Genomic DNA, 18,564 nt, shown 5'->3' on the forward strand with positions numbered 1-18,564 from the left:
TGAGTCTAGTCAAGTCTTGACACAATATTTATTCAATGAATTATTAAATTTTAATTTGATAAAATTTGCTAATTTATGAATTCTTAAATAAGTTTAGCCTAATAAACAAGGTGTTGGTTGAGATGGTAAACAACTTCAACTCCCTTAGAACACAAGTTCGATCCTCGAGAAATGTAATTTATTGAAAAATTTTAAACTTTTTCGCTCTCTTGGTTATAAAAAAAAAAAAAAAAAAGTTTAGCCTAAGATAGATTAAGATGTTTTATTCTAAATTTGAGTCTAGCCTATCTAGACCTAGCTAATATAGAGTTTATAAATTTATTTAAATCTTACTCATAACAATAAAGTATATATAAAATATTAATATTTTATTAATTAGGTGAATTTGACATAGCTTGAAATAAAATCCCTAACTAACTAAATTTAAAATTCTTTACTCGAATTAGATTGAATTGGGAGGCTCTTAGAGCCATGAATATATTTATATATTTATTGCAAATATCATTTATAGATTGTAATTTTTTCTTTTAGAGATTATAATCTTTTTACGGCTTTCAAAATAGTATTTTATAACAACTTTTTAAGTAACTTTTAGAGTTTTGATCAGTTAAAACACTAATGCTATTTTTTATAGAGGATATTTTAAGAAACCCTTAAGTTACACATTTATGTTTTAAAAAACATCGAGTTTAAACTTTTTTTTTTAAAAAAACTACCTCATATTCAATAATTTATCTAATAAAATAAGATTAGAGGATATTTTAAGAAATAATATATTAAAGAAAAATATCCTTAGCAATGAATATCATAAACATAAATAAATTACTATATCATTTATAAATGACTTAAAGAATCTTTTTTTTTTCTTCTTTTTAATTCTTTTGAATGTGACATATCTCATGATGTAACCCTAAATCCAACAATTAATTGTTAGGTTGATCTCAAAATCTAACATAAAATTTCACTTTTTCTATTTTTGTTTCCCTAATAATCTATAGATATTAGATCATCTAACCCTTACTATCAAAGTTAGAGAAATGCTTTTTTTTTTTTTTTACATTACCCATATGAGGCCTCATCTAAGATGTAACTAAATCTATAAGAGTTGATATTTAGTTGAGCTACTAACCTAAAAAGTGATTCCTTGAAAAGGGCTACTTTCAAATTGCTAAATTTATAATTATTAAATAAGTATTGGGGGGGATGAATTGCTAAATTTAGTTTATTTTAGGCCAAAAGTTTAAATTCGGGAAATTATGAGGACGTTCATGCAAAAGATAGACTTTTCCCATTTTGGTGAGTAAGTGTCGGCCATAAAGTTAATTGGCTTGACCCCACCAGGATTAGGTCAGTGGTGGTGAACCAGTACACACGCGTCGTAGGGTATCAATCAAGTTTCTGTAGATGGTGGACACGTGGCAAAACTTCAGTCCGATAAGGACTCGTCACTGGGACCTACATATGTTCCTTCCATGCACACGCTGACCTAATCCACTAGATTTTTGCCACGTGTTTTTGGATTTTTCTTTCCGCTCGGTCTCTAATCCTCTTGGGTTTGCAAGATGCCCACGTCTCACGTGATAAATTAATGTTATCTTAGAGATGTCATTAATCAACTATAATACGCGGTTTAGTGATTAGAGAATAAAAATCAAACCTTCACAATGTTTTCTTTTTTTTTTTTTTTTCTTTTTCTACTTTTATGATGACTAATCTTTTTATGACTTTTATATTAGCACATTTTAATAAATTTAAATACTGAATATAATTATTATGCATATAGTAAAATTATTAAAAATATGATTCATTTGAATTTTAATAAAATAAGAGTGTAATTATTATATAAAATTCGATGTACATTCAAATGAAAAACCTTCAATAAAAACATAAAAATTTTAGTTGAACATTGAATAGTCAAAATTTCCTTTCAAAAAAAAAAAAATCAAAATTAAAGAAATTTCGTGGGTATGGCCTTTGTGATAATATAGAATGTGATAATATAAAATTATATATTAAAACAATAAATAAAGAAGAAAATAATATATCTAAGCTTTCATCTGAATACTTATTTAAATACCTGTATAATATTAAAAATATATATTTCTGTATTTATAAAGACTCTTAAATAGGAAAAATCAAGACTTTAAAGATACAGACTAATATATATTATATTTTTATGTGGGCTTAAATAGTGTTTTTTTTCTTGAGTATCCGGAGAAGAAATTTAAATCTGAATCTATTGTTAAATAGTATATATATTTATCATTAAATTATATTTCGGCGTGTAAATAGTAATTAATTTATTGCTCGTGCATCGAGAAATCCACGAATACACTATTACCAATTTTGGAGCTATCCTATGATGTAACTGGGAGTGGTGGAATAAAATATGGAAAGGTGCTGGTAACTGTGACCTAATAGTATAATAAAAGTAATTATTATACAAAATTGTTACCGTTAAATGAAAAACTTCAGCAATAATATGCAAAAATATTTTAGTATAAATGTTAAAAATTAAAGAAATTTCGTTAACATAATTTCTGGAAAAAAAAATTTTAAAAAAATTAACGTGAAAACACAAAATATAAAATAGTTTGCTGTAAAAATATATCTTAATAGTTATATATAGAGATGAATTTAATATATCTAATAGAGATAATAAAAAAATATATATTAAAACAATAAGTAAAAAAAAAAAATTGCATACATATACTTGGCTAGATCTTTTCTTTGAATATAGTTGCTTTCATTCTTGCATGATATTAAAATATTTATAGGAAGAACTAAGAATATAGTATTAGGAAATATTTTATATTAATTAAAAAACTAAATATATTATCAAAATAGTTAAATTTATGGAGCAAATGTGTTTATGATAATTTATATATATTTAATTATTAAAAAAGATATTTTAACTTTATAGGGGTAGATGCAAACTTAAAGATTACATACTATACAAAATATATTTTTAAATGGGTTTAAATAGTAATTAATTTATTTTAAGCATTGCTTGTCCAATGAAAAATGCACAAATGTACTCTTCCCTAATTTTGGAGCTATCCTATGATGTAATTTTTTTTTTCTTTTCTTTTTTGTTTCTATTCTATGATGTAATTAGTAGCGGTGGAATGTAACATATAGAAATGCTAGCAACCGACATTGATATTAATATTTAATACTTAATAATAGTATTCTCTTTCAATAATTATCATTTAATTAATCTATATTTATATTTAATTTAAAAGTAAATCATCTATAGCTCTATGGTTTCACACCACTTATAGTCTCAAATTAGTTCTTATTTGTCGCTTGATCTGATAAGGATAATTTAAATCTACGTATCATATTAAATTCGATTCTCATGTACGGAACAAATACTCATTGGAGCACTTTATTCTTTAATGGAGCCATTTCAGTACGAGCAGATTTAATTTTAATCCAATACACTTAGAAAACAGGTGGTTAATAAAAAAAAAAAAAAAAAAGATAAGTAAGAACAAATAAACAATAAGTGTTGGAAAGAAAATGTAATTAAGAGATTGTAGCTAGCATTCTCCAAGTAACATGTGTCCACTGTTAAGTAATAAAGATTGGTGTCAAGTGTTTGTGAATGTATTAAGACTTGGGTGTGTGAGAGTGACCTATCGATGCAAATGAAAATTATATAATAACATTTTTTTTTTTTTGAAGAAAAAATTATATAATAACATTAATTGATGTTAACATATCTCATTATCTCAATGTCTTTTTTGGCCAATAAAATCCAAAACCTTCATAGAGAGGGTTTTCATTTCAACAGTGGGATTGAAGATTCACCTACATTTTTTTTTTTTTTTTAATGTATGGTATGGTGAGTGGTAACATCATTTAATGTATATCTTGGGATTTGGGTAACCTTTTGAACAAACATGCTACTTTGATTATCTCGTAGATTGATTGATTTTTTTTTTTCTATAATATATTTGTTTATAAAACGAAGAAAAAATAAATAAAAAAAACAGATTTATTTTATATTATATCCATTAAATATCAATATCAATATTTAAAATATGAAATTGACTTCTTTGTATTTGAATGGATATATAGGGATTTAGTGTCTCACATTGATTTGATTTGTATTGATTTAGTGCATTGAATGAAAATGAAATTATATTTTCTATTTATTGTTAAAATTCAATATATCATGGCTCTCTATTTTCCACTTCTAATCTAATTTATTTTCGTGAAAATATAAAAATTATATTCTTAAATTTATTCGAAAAGAGAAAATAATTTCAAATCACACATAAATTAAATTGAGATATCCATTAAAATACATAAATGATAGTCATTTAAATTGAAGTAATTTAAATCAATAAAATATAACTACAATGAAAAATAATATGGAGTAGATGACCAAAATAGATAAAAGAATAACTATTGGAAAATATTATACACTATTTAAATATACATATACATAAACTCTAAACTAAGGTTTTTCGTTGTCTTTTATTCTCCACGAAGTTACAAATTTTTATGTTTTTCATAAGACTACAATGAATTCGGTGAAGCATTTAAAAATAAATAAATGAGGTGTCAAACATACATTGGACGACTTTTTTTTTTTAAAAAAAAAAGGGGAATATTTTAAGACTTGAGAAAAATGCACATCCTATATTATTGGAGAAGGAGAAGAATCCAGAGAAGAACTAGATAGTCTCATCCATCCAATGGGCCTCAAAGTTTTCCTCCTAGTTTGGCAGGCCTGTCTGTGTATATAATAATAGTAAGAAAAAATAATTTTCTGCGTTGCTAGCGAAATTCCTATTAGGAAACTAATAACGAAACTAATACATATATCTTTCAGTTCTAAAAGTTGATCTTTTATCCGTTAATTTCTATAAAAAGATTAAAATAATCTTGTTTAAAGAAAAATAGAAAATTTTAAATCTCCAAATTATAGCCAAATTTCTCTAACAAAACTAATACATACATCCATCAGTTTTAAAATTTGGTCATTTGTCTGTCAATTTATATAAAAAGACAAATAATATTTTTCAAGTTTCCAAATTATAGCAAAATTAATATATAATTTTATAAAATTAACACATATCTAGTTGAGCTTGATAAGTTATTAATGTATTTATTAAACGAGCTTGATAGTTCAGCTCAAGTCAACTCGTTAAGCTTATAGAACAAGTTGAAGCGAGCTTTTTTCAAACAGAGCCTCAAGCATTTCACGAGTAGATTGACTTATTTACAATAATAGTCATAGCAAGACTTTTTAAAGTCAATTTTAAATACAAAACCGATTATCACTTTAGAAAGAAGATTTCAAATTTAAAAGATCAACCGGATATCTATTTTCAGTTTTATTTGAAGGGTATCAAGAATCAACAATCAAATATCAAATCCATAAAAGGGCACATATAAGGATGGTAGCGAGTAGATTACCGACTTAAAAATTAATGACAAACATTAATACAAGTACAATATTACAAGTATGTAGTACAACATTAATACAATTACACTAGACAAACATAAAATACTCAAATCCACAAACCACGGAAAATCGTAAACAATAACACAACAAGGAAGGAAATGGAACCAGCAACGTGATAGTTACAATGGTAAGTGATTTCAACTCCCGTAAGGGTGAAAACACAAATTTCATTCCTTGAAAAAACACACTTTACTGAAAGAGCAAAAAACATTTACACTCTACGATCTAAAGAAATTACACTCCTGGTTGTATGAAAAAAAAAAAAAAAAAAAGGCCCAACTAATTGAACATTTAACATTTATGTTTATCATTGGCTGATAATTTTTGTTGAAAGGCCACAACACCTGCAATATATAATCCAAGTCAAAAACAGTCTACTCAAATTCAATTCAAAAACCCTAGCTAATAGGTGACAAGTGTTCATTTTCTCTAACAAATTCAATTTTATCTTTTTTTTTTTTTTTTGGTTCACAAGTTCGTCTATAAAATATAATTACATAATGTGTATAAATTTTACAAAGTGTGTGAATATATAGAAAAAGGAAATTAGCAAATATAAAGGGAAAAAAAATTAGATATTGTCTTTAAAAAGCGAAATATTTACCTCTGGGGCAATTCACTGCACCTAGCAACCTCATATAATTTTCATCTTCCAAACACTCAAACTAAACCAGCATGAATATGTTTTTTTTTTCTGTTTTGAAAAATGTGTTATCAATAATATCAAAGGTTTAAATCAATAGTTTTTTTTTTTCATGTTATACTACAAATATTTTTAGTAACATAATTATTCAAAATTTGAAAAATAATGTAGGAGACTATTAATATGTATAATGTCTTACCAGCAATCAAGCTATTGTTGAGTTGCGTTTACATGTGGGCTCAGGAAAGCCCACATGTAAACGCAACTCAACAATTGAAGTTTTGACCTATTAATCCAGATACATAAGAATTGTCAAATTAACATATATACATACATAAAATATAATGTTCTCTTAAGAAATGGTAAATTTTCTAATCATATTGTATTTTAATTTTAATTAGTTAAATATATGAAAAAACATTTGACCACAAGTAAAATTATGTTTTTAGATCAAACGAAAATTAAATAAGTTGATTAATAACATACTCTCTCCATCATTCCAAAATACAAGTAGTTTAAAATTTTTACATGAAGATTGAGGAAATAATTTATCTCCATCATTCCAAATTACCTTTTATTTCATATAATAATATCCTCACCTTGATATTGGGGGCAATCAGTGATGCTTAATTCAAGCGATGGTATGTTGTGCATGTAGTTTGGAAAGTTCCTGAAGTTGTTACAACGTCCAACTTTGATAACTTTTAAACCGGTATTAGATATGTGAAGAAGCCATTGCGGAAAATCCACTAACTTTGGTAAGCCTTCAATCTCCAGTTTGCAAAGGCTAAATAATTGGCTTGTCGAGTCTTGACTATCTATTCCTTCCTCCATTATCAAATCAAGATTTTCGCAATCCGCAACAACAAGAGTCTTCAAAGCAGCTAGAAATTTCACACTTGGTGGCAAAGAGACCAAGCTGTCACAATGAAGGATAACCAAAGTTTGAAGTTTTTTCAGACCTTGGATATCTCCAAACAAATACTCCAAATTTTTACAACCGGTGATGAACAAATATCGAAGAGACCAGAGGCACCCAATTCCACCATTTGGTAAATACCTTTGCCGTGTAGTTATCCAAAGCCATCTAAGGCTAATCAAGTACTTTATATCTTTGGGCAACTCTCTAAGACTATAACAATCACCAAGCAGTAGAGTTTGCAGGCTTTGTAGTTTGCATATGGACTCAGGCAGTCTTTCAATAAGAAGATTCCCACACAAACTAAAATATTTCAAATGCTTCAATTTGGCTATCCTTTTAGGGAGTACAGCCACCCTGGAAAAATCCAAATCCAAGGCCCTCAAGTATTGGAATTTTGAGATACATGTCTCAATGAAAATTTCACTAGCAACACCCCTGCTTCTTTCATTTAAAAAGGAAACAGTTCTTACAGAATGTAGGTCTTGTAAGGGTGTAGGAAGATCCTGTGGAAGTAATTCAGGGTAGGGAAATGATAAGTGTGTTATGAATTAAACTCAAATAATTCAATAATAACCTAGATCGTGCAAACCACTAGATTCAACAAAATAGATTGAATAAGAAAAGGTTGCGTACCTGACATCGTTGTTCGTCGATCTTGATGTATAGAATTAGGTTTGCAGCCTTCCAGAGAATTGAAGAATCGATTTTGCGGAAGCAGTACGAAAGGAACGTAAAACTGAATCGTATTCAACTCCTCTGGGGACCACGACCTTTATATACCTGTAGGGTTAGTACAATTCCTATATCGGTCCTTTAACGAAATAGGAATTATATAATGGTCTCTACACTTAATATCTATAATTAGTTGATACCTCAATAGTCAATTATTCACAATCAAGACCACATTTGAAATTGACTTTACAATTGGACTGCTGTACATATTTAATTTTACATATTAAGCCCACAATAGAAAATTAAATCCAACAATCTCCCACTTGGGCGAACATATGTTAAATAAAATACATACACCAAAATGAGCTCAACAAACGCAGTCATACAAGGTATCCAAAAACAATCTCGTCCATTAGTTATATTGATAAAGAGCTGAAGAAACATTCGCCATAGATCTCATGACTAAGTTCATCATCAACTACATTACCAATATCCCTAAATGACATAGATTCATTATAGAAGTGTAGCATGAAAACTACATGTAATGTGATCATCATGTCTGTTTCCAACTGGTCACCAACAAAAGTGAGATCAAGCAAAACAATAATAATAATACAGAGTGTAACCATCAACCAAAATGAGTACTCAACAAAATTTCATAATAAAACATATCCAAAATAAAATAGAGCATTCAAAAACATAATGTATGCATAAAGAGCAAACTCCCACTAAAACTAGACAGTCTCAAACAAAACGATACCCATATGAGCGGTGTGCTCATGGAAAACTTTCGGTATCACTGCCTTTGTAAGCGGATCCGCAATCATAGAGTTTGTTCCAATATGCTCTAAGGATATCTGTCCACTCTGTACCCTCTCCTTCACAGCCAAGAACTTAATCTCAATGTGTTTTGATCGAGAAGAGCTCCTGTTGTTGTTGGAGAATAAAACGGCTGACTTGCTGTCACAATACAACTTCAGTGGTCTTTCTATTCCACCTACTACACGCAGCCCAGTGACAAGGTTTCTCAGCCAAATAGCTTGATTGGATGCCTCATAAGATGCTACAAATTCAGCTTCCATGGTGGAGGTTGCCACTAGAGTTTGTTTCACACTCTTCCAAGAAATAGCACCGCCAGCCAATAGAAAAACGTAGCCAGATGTGGATTTTCTACTATCTTGGCATCCAGCGAAATCAGAATCAGTATACCCAATGATCTCAAGCTGATCTGATCTCCTATATGTGAGCATATGTCCCTTAGTCCTCTGAAGATATCTCATGACTCTTTTGGCTGCTTTCCAATGATCCATTCCTGGATTGCTGAGATATCTACCTAACATGCCAACTATAAAAGAAATGTCTGGACGAGTACAAACTTGAACATACATAAGACTTCCTACAGCTGACGCATAAGGAACCTTTTGCATTTCCTGAATTTCAAGTTCACTCTTTGGACATTGTTGATTACTAAATTTATCACCTTTTGCAATAGGGGTATCCAATGGTCTAGAATTCTGCATACTAAATCTCTTGAGCACTTTATCAATATAGCTCTTTTGTGATAATCCAAGAATACCTCGAGAACGGTCTCGATGTATCTGAATCCCTAAAACAAAAGAAGCTTCACCTAAATCTTTCATCTCAAAATGCTTTGAAAGAAAAACTTTGGTTTCATGCAACAAGACTTTACAATTAGTAGCAAGAAGTATGTCATCCACATATAAGACCAAAAAGATAAACCTACTCCCACTGAACTTATGGTACACACAATTTTCAACAACATTTGCCTCAAAGCCAAACGAGACAATTACTTGGTTGAACTTAAAGTACCATTGACGAGAAGCTTGCTTGAGTCCATAAATGGATTTCTTTAATTTGCATACCAGATGTTTTGGATCTCCAATTACAAAATTTTCTGGTTGCACCATATATATTGTTTCATCAATGTCGCCATTGAGAAACGCAGTCTTAACATCCATTTGATGAAGCTCAAGATCAAGATTTGCAACTAAGGCCATGATTGTCCTAAAAGAATCCTTCGAAGAAACTGGAGAGAAGGTTTCTTTATAGTCAATCCCTTCCTTTTGAGTAAAGCCTTTTGCTACAAGACGTGCTTTATATCTCTCCACATTACCTTGAGAATCCCTTTTGGTTTTAAATATCCATTTGCAACCAATGGGTTTCTTTCCTTCAGGTAATTGAACAAGATCCCAAACTTGATTGTCTTGCATAGACTTATACTCTTCGTTCATTGCCTCAATCCACTTATGAGAGTCAGAACTCTGCATGGCATGATAGAAACTAACTGGATCATCATCTATCATGTCTACAGTATCCTCATGTTCCTGAAGAAACACTATATAATCATCTGGAATAGCACTTCTTCTCTCCCTAGTAGATCTCCTCAAAGGCATTTGAACAGGCTCTAATTCTTGAGGTTGTTGAATTTGTTCTTGAGGAAGAATAGCATTGTCTTGAATTGGATCTTGAATAGTTACAGGAGCAACTGGAGTCTGTACGCTATCAGAAACAACAAAAGGAATGAGAACCGAATCATCCTTACTTGGTTCCTCTTCAAAGACAATGTTTCTTTCTTTATTTCTCCCTCCAAAATCAACATCCTCAAAAAATGTTGCAATTCTCGTTTCAAAAAAAGTTCTGGAAGTAGGATTATAAAACTTGTAACCCCTAGACCGCTCAGAATATCCAACAAAGTAGCTGCTGATAGTTTTGGAGTCCAGTTTTGTTTCATTCGGCTTGTAAGGCCTTGCTTCAGCTGGACATCCCCAAACATGAAGATGCTTTAGACTAGGCTTACGTCCAGTCCAAAGTTCATAAGGTGTTTTAGCAACTGCTTTAGATGGAATCCTATTGAGAAGATAAGCTGCTGTCTTTAACGCTTCACCCCACAGAGACTCTGGTAAAGTAGAATGACTAATCATACTCCTTACCATATCCATAAGAGTCCTATTACGTCTCTCAGATACACCATTCATGCTGGGTGTACCAGGCATTGTATATTGAGGGACAATTCCACATTCCTGTAGGAAAAGCGCAAAAGGTCCTGGACGTTGTTCGCCTGAACCGTCATATTTACCATAATATTCACCACCACGGTCAGATCGAACAGATTTAATCTTCTTTCCTAGTTGATTTTCAACTTCGGCTTTATAAGATTTGAACACGTCCAAAGACTCAGATTTTTCATGAATGAGATATAAGTAACCATAATGAGAATAGTCATCAATGAATGATATAAAATATCTTTGGCCATTTCTAGCTGCAATATGGAATGGACCGCAAATATCTGTATGAATCAGTTCTAAAACATTGGATGACCGAATGGCACCTAGTCTCTTTTGTTTAGTCTGTTTTCCTTTAATACACTCAATACAAGAATCCAAACCTGTGTAATCAAGTGTATCTAAGATACCATCAGAAACAAGACGCTCAATTCTTGATTTGGATACATGACCCAAACGTCTATGCCAAAGTACAGCTGAGTTATCAATATTCAACTTTCTTTTGGTACCTCTTGTAGTAACATGCAGGGATTCATGATAACTAGTATCAATGTCTAACATATATAGATTATCACATTCATTCAAGCAACCAGTACCCAAAACTTTTGAATTCATAGATAAAGTGAATACACTGTCTCCAAAAGAACAATGAAAACCAGATTTGTCCAAAAAGGAAACAGAAATCAAATTCCTTCTAAAAGAGGGAATAACAAAAGTATCTATAAGATCCAAAAAATAGCCAGTACTTAAACATAATCTAAAATGTCCAATTGCCTCTACTTCAACCGGATCGCCATTTCCTACATAGACGTATCTTTCACCGTCAGTTGGCTTTCTGTAGTTGAGGCAGCCCTGCAATGAAACACTTATATGAGCGGTAGCACCAGAATCCATCCAATAAGTGTTTTTAGGAGCTGAAGTTAAATTAACTTCACAACAGACTAAAACAAGGTACATACCCTTCTTTGCAAGCCAAATAGCAAATTTAGGACAGTCCTTTCTCAAGTGATCCGTCTTTCCACAAAAGAAGCATTTTGGCACATAAGGCTTCTTTTGTACTGGATCTACAGCAGTAGCAGCAGCAGGTTTCTCAATAGCCTTTTCAACAGTCTTTGCAAAAGGCCTCTTTCTTTTCTTGTTCTTGCCCTTCCCAGCTGAAGAAACAAAATGTGCACTCTCTCTTTTGTTAGAATTCATCTTTTCCTCCTCATCAACACAATGAGAAATGAGCTCGTTAAGAGTCCATTTATTCGGCTGACAATTATAGGAAGTCCTAATTTGTCCATACTGAGAAGGAAGAGAATTCATAACCAAATGGACTAAAAGGTCATCTGGTAAAGCCATACCCAGCGCCTTCAGTCTCTTTGCAATCTGAGACATGCTAAGAATATGCTCCCGAACACCACCATTGCCAGCAAACTTCATGGAGGTTAATTTTCCTAAAAGTGTTCCCACTTCGGCTTTGTCATTCTTGACATAAGCCCTCTCCAGCTCGGCAAGATAGTTTTGAACATTGTTCTTTTCAGCTGAGACAGAGTCTCGAACATGTTCTGGGACTCCTTTCTGCATGATCATTAGACCTAAGCGATTAGAACGCTCCCACTTCTCATACTGAACCCTTTGAACATCAGTGCTCGTATCAGTAAGAGGAGCAGGTTCGTCCATCCTGAATGCAAGATCCAAATCCATACAGCCCAGAAAAATCATAATATCTGATTTCCAAGACTCAAAATTTGATCCCTCAAGTTTAGGGACACAATCAGGATTAAATGACATGTTAGCTGACATCAGAGAAAATAAACAAATAGATAAGTATAAGCTCACAATCCACAAATGAAACAATTCACATAAGTAGAGATCAAAAAATGGAAATAAGATACAGACACAACATTAATATTCTCATCTTTGGATGTAAAACATTAACTTGTAATTAGTATCTCAATGCAGCAATCAAATATTGATAACATAGTCCTGACAAATAATAAATCTTCCTTTGGGCCGATATATCATTGTCATGGAAAATAATCAAACAATTATCACATATTTATTACCAAACATGTATTCAAAACTCAGCCAGATAGCAACCTTCCTTTGGGCCGATTAACTATCCGCAACGAATTCTAATACACCTGTCTAATATTCTAAAATAAATCAATTCAAGCAATAGAGGTCACTTTGGTGACTTATTGATCAAATCAATTTATTTTAATAAATATCAAACAGAATAGGGACTTAATCACTCCAAAATTTAATCTCAAGTCGACAAATTAAATCATTTAATTGTAATTAAAACAAAACAATTGCAATTAAATGAATTGATTGTCTAAATATTTAATAATCTAAAATTATTTAGTCCAAAAAAAAATTATAATCTAGTCTTTAAGTCACTAAATTTGAGACTAAATTATAAAATAGGACTAAATATATTTGAATAAATAAAGTTCAGGGTCTAATCGAAAGAAAACAGAAAATTAAAGCCTAATCTGGAGTTACAGAAAATTTAGGGCCTAATCTGAAATTACAGAAAATTTAGGGCCTAATCTGAAATTACAGAAAATTTAGGGACCTAATCTGAAGTTACAGAAAATTTAGGGACCTAATCTGAAGTTACAGAAAATTAAAAGACCTAATCTGAAGTTACAGAAAATTAAGGGACCAATATGAAATTACAGAAAATTAAGGGACTAATATGAAATTTTCCAGGGACCTAACTGTTATTTTCCATCCCTAACCTAAAAAACAAAACGATAAGGGACGGAAAATAACAGGTTCCAGCCCCTTTCCGCCGCCAACAATGGAGGTTTTTTTTTTTTTTTTTTTTTTTAACAAGATCCAGCCAGCAAAGAAAAAAAAAAAAATACCAAACGAACAATTAATCGTTAATGGCGTTAGTTCAAAACCTCTTACCTGTTCTTGGGAATCCGAAGAACAGTGAGAACAAAAATATATATATACATTTTTTTTTTTTTTTATTAAACAAAACCCTCAATCTATAAACAGTAGGGTAAACAAATAAATAAAAAAAAAAAATACGAAAAACCAATCTAAAATCTAGCAATTATGCACAAGGCTCTGATACTACTTGTTATGAATTAAACTCAAATAATTCAATAATAACCTAGATCGTGCAAACCACTAGATTCAACAAAATAGATTGAATAAGAAAAGGTTGCGTACCTGACATCGTTGTTCGTCGATCTTGATGTATAGAATTAGGTTTGCAGCCTTCCAGAGAATTGAAGAATCGATTTTGCGGAAGCAGTACGAAAGGAACGTAAAACTGAATCGTATTCAACTCCTCTGGGGACCACGACCTTTATATACCTGTAGGGTTAGTACAATTCCTATATCGGTCCTTTAACGAAATAGGAATTATATAATGGTCTCTACACTTAATATCTATAATTAGTTGATACCTCAATAGTCAATTATTCACAATCAAGACCACATTTGAAATTGACTTTACAATTGGACTGCTGTACATATTTAATTTTACATATTAAGCCCACAATAGAAAATTAAATCCAACAAAGTGTCGAATGCTTTCAGATAATGATTCATTGCCATTTATTACCTTTAAGCATTCAATTTGAGTGACTGATAATGCAAGATCGTGTATTAGATCATGCATTTTACATCTAACAGTACCATAATATATATCGAACTCTTGGAAAAAACATCTAGAGCATAGCTCTTGGAAATACCTCAAGCCAACATTTTCCAACTCTTCATTTTCATTTGAAGATTGAACAAGTCCATGTGACATCCAAAAATAAACCAATTCAAGATCATCAAATACATAATCTTTTGGAAAAATCGAACAATAAGCAAAACATCTCTTCAAGTAGGCTGGCATGAGTTCATAACTCAATTTTAAAGCAGGCATAATATCATTATCCTTTTGCTTTAATTTCCATATCTCGCTGTCCATTACAAATTTCCAAGCACTTTCATCTGTTACAGAGTAAAGTAGGGTTCCTAAGGTTATTACTGCTAAAGGAACTCCCTTACATTTACTCACAATTTGTTCTCCATAGTGTATGAGGTTTGGATTTTGGTTCTGCACTTCTCCGAATGCACATCTAAAAAACAAAGACAAACAATCTGGTTCAGGAAGCCGACCTAAAGCGTATGAAGCAACTGTGCCCATAATTTTAGCAACATCATTGCTTCGTGTGGTGGCTATGATCGTACTTCCATTAGCACCCACCATTAATAAAGTTTTCAAGTCAAGCCATTTGTTTCTATCCTCATTCCAAACATCATCCAATACGAGTAAGTATCTCCTTCTTTGTAAAGCCTCTCGCAAGGCTCTTTGCAATTGCTCAATATCCAAACCCACATATCGTTGACCAGTGCTTACACAGTTGAGAATCTTAATTATCACAGTTTGCAAATGAAAGTTATCAGAGACACAGACCCATAATTTCAACTCAAAATGAGTAACTACTCTAGGATCATTACACACCAATTGAGCAAGCGTAGTCTTCCCCATTCCTCCAATTCCAACAATTGGAATAATGGAGACATTGTCATTTTCAGCAGCGCTCAACAAATTTTTAATGATAAATTCTGCGTCTTGGTTTCTTCCAGTGACATTCGCAGCATCCACAAAGGAGTGGGTCATTTCCCTCTCCCTATGGATGACATAATTATCATTAATCCGCTCATTGAGACCAAAATCAGACTTGAGAGATGCAATTTCAGCTACTCTCTTCCTAATGTTCTTTAATTCATGGCCCAATTTAAGGCGGAATGCAAGTGGATTAGATGTAGAAAAGAATCGGCGTACCTTCCTAGTAGTGCTTCCGGATTTCACCACTTGCCTTCGCAAAGCTTCACATTCGAACTCATCAATCACATCTTCCGTATCATAAAGAACATCTTTAAGCATCCCGAGCCAAAGCTTTATCCGTTGACTCTGCGACTGACGCTCCTCCGCGTCATAAAGCACAGCTTTGATAGTAAGTAACATCTTTTTAATTCCTTTTAGATCATCTTCAAGCCCCCATGCCAAGAAAAATTCTTGAAGAGCAAGAGCAGTCAGTTTGCCCAAAACGCTTTCTGCAGTATTGAACAAAAAAGACTCCGCCATTGTTTTCTCGTTGGAAGTGAGTGAATGGTTTGATGAGTAAAGATCAAACACAAATGGAAATGATTTTTTTTTTTTCCAGCAAAATAATTTATTTTATCAGTATTAATATGACTATGAAAAACCTGAACACACTTAAGCATCTAATCCCAAGCCATCCAAACCTAGAATAAAGATGTAAAGTGAAAACCTTAGATTCCTCGCTTTCGCTAGACAAAGAAGATAGACATTCTAATATTGCATGTCTTTGCACTGTCTAGGCACGATATTTATTCTCTACTTTTAATCCGGCCAATGGGTTTGTGATTAAAATAAAAAATAACATTATTAAACTGTGGAATTCATTTCATTTCATATTTTTTTTATAAAATTTATTAATTCTTCAATCATTTGGTTTGTGCAGTGCAGCGACCAATCTAGACAAAAAATATCTTAGTTTCATAGATTTTATTAATTTCATAGATTTCAAGATACCTCCTGAATATTTTAAAGACATTTTAAAAAATTTATAAAATATTTAAAAATTTATTAATAAAATTGTGGTCTTAAATATATATTAGATAATTATTTGTACGTAAAGTAAAAGTTTAAAGATATGCAAATGAAGAAAAATCCAAATAATTATCACAGTGTATAAGTTTTTGCCTACATAAATATCTATTGGTGTTAAATTTAAAAGGCCGTTTCACAATGTTGATTTGAAATTCAAGATTTCACAAAACTTATATATTGTTAGTGATCTTCGGTTTTTATCAAGAAAATGCCTATAATATTATATTGAACAACCTAAAATATGTAGTGTTTTAGTGATGAATTTGAAACTTCTAAAAATATTGAAATTCTTCATCGAATTGCTAATTATCTCTAAACAAATCAACGATAGAGGCCCTAATTTTTAATAATGATGTTAAGATTGAAAATTTAATTAAGAATATTAAAGTAGAAAATTTAAGTAATTTTTATTTTATGTTGATGTGTTATTATGGATCATCTTTTCTTTGTTTGTATTTGTTAATAATTTTAATATTCAATTGGGGTATCTGTCTTAGCCCGTCATATCCTTCTTTTCATATATAATTTAATCTTTGAACTTTAATAAAAAATTTTAAAAAAATTAATTATTTAACCATGAGGTATGATAAAATTATTAAAATAATTCATTCGCTTTGAATAAATATTCAGCGCCTCACTCATGTTTACTTCTGTCATTCTAAGTAGTCCCTTCAGTCAAGTGACATAGAAAGGAAGAAAACACCCTTTGGCCATATGAAAGCAGCAGATCCATTCTCTCCCTCCCCGCCATCTCCTCTGCACCGCCTCCTCCACCATCGGCTTCTTTGCCTTCAATATCGCCACCCTGCCATCTTCACCATCTTCAAACTCTTTTTCTAACCTCTCCACACAAACCCCCTCACCTCCACCCCCAAAATCTCCACTCTCTTGCTTACCTTCCTCGTGTCGCTCAATGTCGATTCCGTCCTTATCAGCTCATCCTATGCCTCAGTTCAACTGACCATGCCGTCGACTCGGCTCTTACTGTCGACCTGGAGGTCCAGCTTGTCCATGTGGACGCATTACGGATTGAGGAGATCGCAGATACAGTGTTGGCCTTGTTTATTGGCTTATTAGGCGCAGACTCATTTGCTGTCTCGCCACGCGCTTTTGGCTTCTTTAACTTTGAATTTTGTTGCTATTAGATAACAAGGGGAAATTAGTTGAAAAATGTATCGGTTTTGGAGAAATTACATCCTCTTCATTAGGAATTTTTTTAATTAATCATGCTCATTGCAATACTAGTGAAGTAATTTTACCAAAGACCTAAAAGGCTAGTTCACCTGTAGATGCGTGAAGGCTTTCCCATTGAGGTAATTTTATCAATTTTATATATATGTTCTCTCACCTCTTTCTTGCTTTTTTTTTATATTTAACGGAAAACAACCTCAAAAGTGGACCAAGAGATTATTTGGAGTGACAGATGAAAACGTTAGAGATGCTTTGAATATTTGTTCAAAACAAAGGAATTTCTTAGATGATTCCGTCATACTTCAGGGAATAAATAATTAATTTTTTAAAATTTTATGGCACCCTAAACTTTAAAAGCAACATTATGATATCTTGAATTTCACTTTTTTTAATAATCTCACACTTCCTTAATTAAAAAAAATATTTTTTAAGGTTTTTCGTTTTTATTTGCAAAATATTGATTTAATACGTGGTTAATGTAACTTTTGGAATAATATTTTTTACATTTTTAACTATACAATAAGTGTTATTTACAAGTTGAGGTGTTGAATGGTCAAATACAATATTTAACGAGTCAAATATAGAATTTTTTTTTGTATCCAAATCTAAAACCATATGATTACTGCTCACTTTCTTTTCAAGTCCCAAATATATAGTGCTCTAAATCCAAAACTCAAATTCATGGATCGTAGTTTTAAAGAAAAATCTAGATTGAAGGAGAAATTGATAAAATGAAACATATAGAAGTAAAAATACAAGGTGAAAATCACATTATTTGATGGATAACTTATATAATATAAATTTTTATTTGAAATTTTGGAAAGAGAATCAATTTTGTTACCAAGAGAAACATTTTTGGAAGTCATAGAGAGTTTTATACTGAAGAGATATAAGAGGAGTAGAAAGTTCCTGAATAGCTTATGCAGAAGATTGCTTTTTGGAGGAAATACGAGAAGTGGAGAGGTTACAATGGAGGAAGTTATCTCT

General features: G+C 31.4%; 1 protein-coding gene across 1 annotated transcript; it reads right to left on the reverse strand.

The window, feature by feature from the left end:
- Positions 1-6,586: 6,586 nt before the first annotated feature.
- Positions 6,587-16,054, reverse strand: LOC149498056 (disease resistance protein RGA2-like). Its single transcript, XM_089718398.1, has 2 exons — positions 14,279-16,054; positions 6,587-7,587 (listed from the first exon to the last, which is right to left on the reverse strand). The coding sequence occupies exons 1-2, from the start codon at positions 15,835-15,837 to the stop codon at positions 6,705-6,707; spliced, it is 2,442 nt and encodes an 813-aa protein (XP_089574524.1). The 5' UTR covers positions 15,838-16,054; the 3' UTR covers positions 6,587-6,704.
- Positions 16,055-18,564: the final 2,510 nt, after the last annotated feature.

Source organism: Jatropha curcas, chromosome 2, assembly GCF_041381405.1.
Source record: "Jatropha curcas cultivar XTBG-Jc1 chromosome 2, XTBG_Jcur_1.0, whole genome shotgun sequence".
Classification (NCBI taxonomy): Eukaryota; Viridiplantae; Streptophyta; class Magnoliopsida; order Malpighiales; family Euphorbiaceae; genus Jatropha; species Jatropha curcas.

What these genes read in the sequence shown, in the direction of transcription:
- LOC149498056 (XM_089718398.1), bottom strand. Translation starts at nt 15,837, where the DNA reads ATGGCGGAGTCTTTTTTGTTCAATACTGCAGAAAGCGTTTTGGGCAAA. An exon ending in TCATTATCTGAAAGCATTCG is followed by an intron (nt 7,588 to 14,278) that starts ACACTTTGTTGG and finishes TTAATTCATAAC; the next exon opens with ACACTTATCATTTCCCTACC.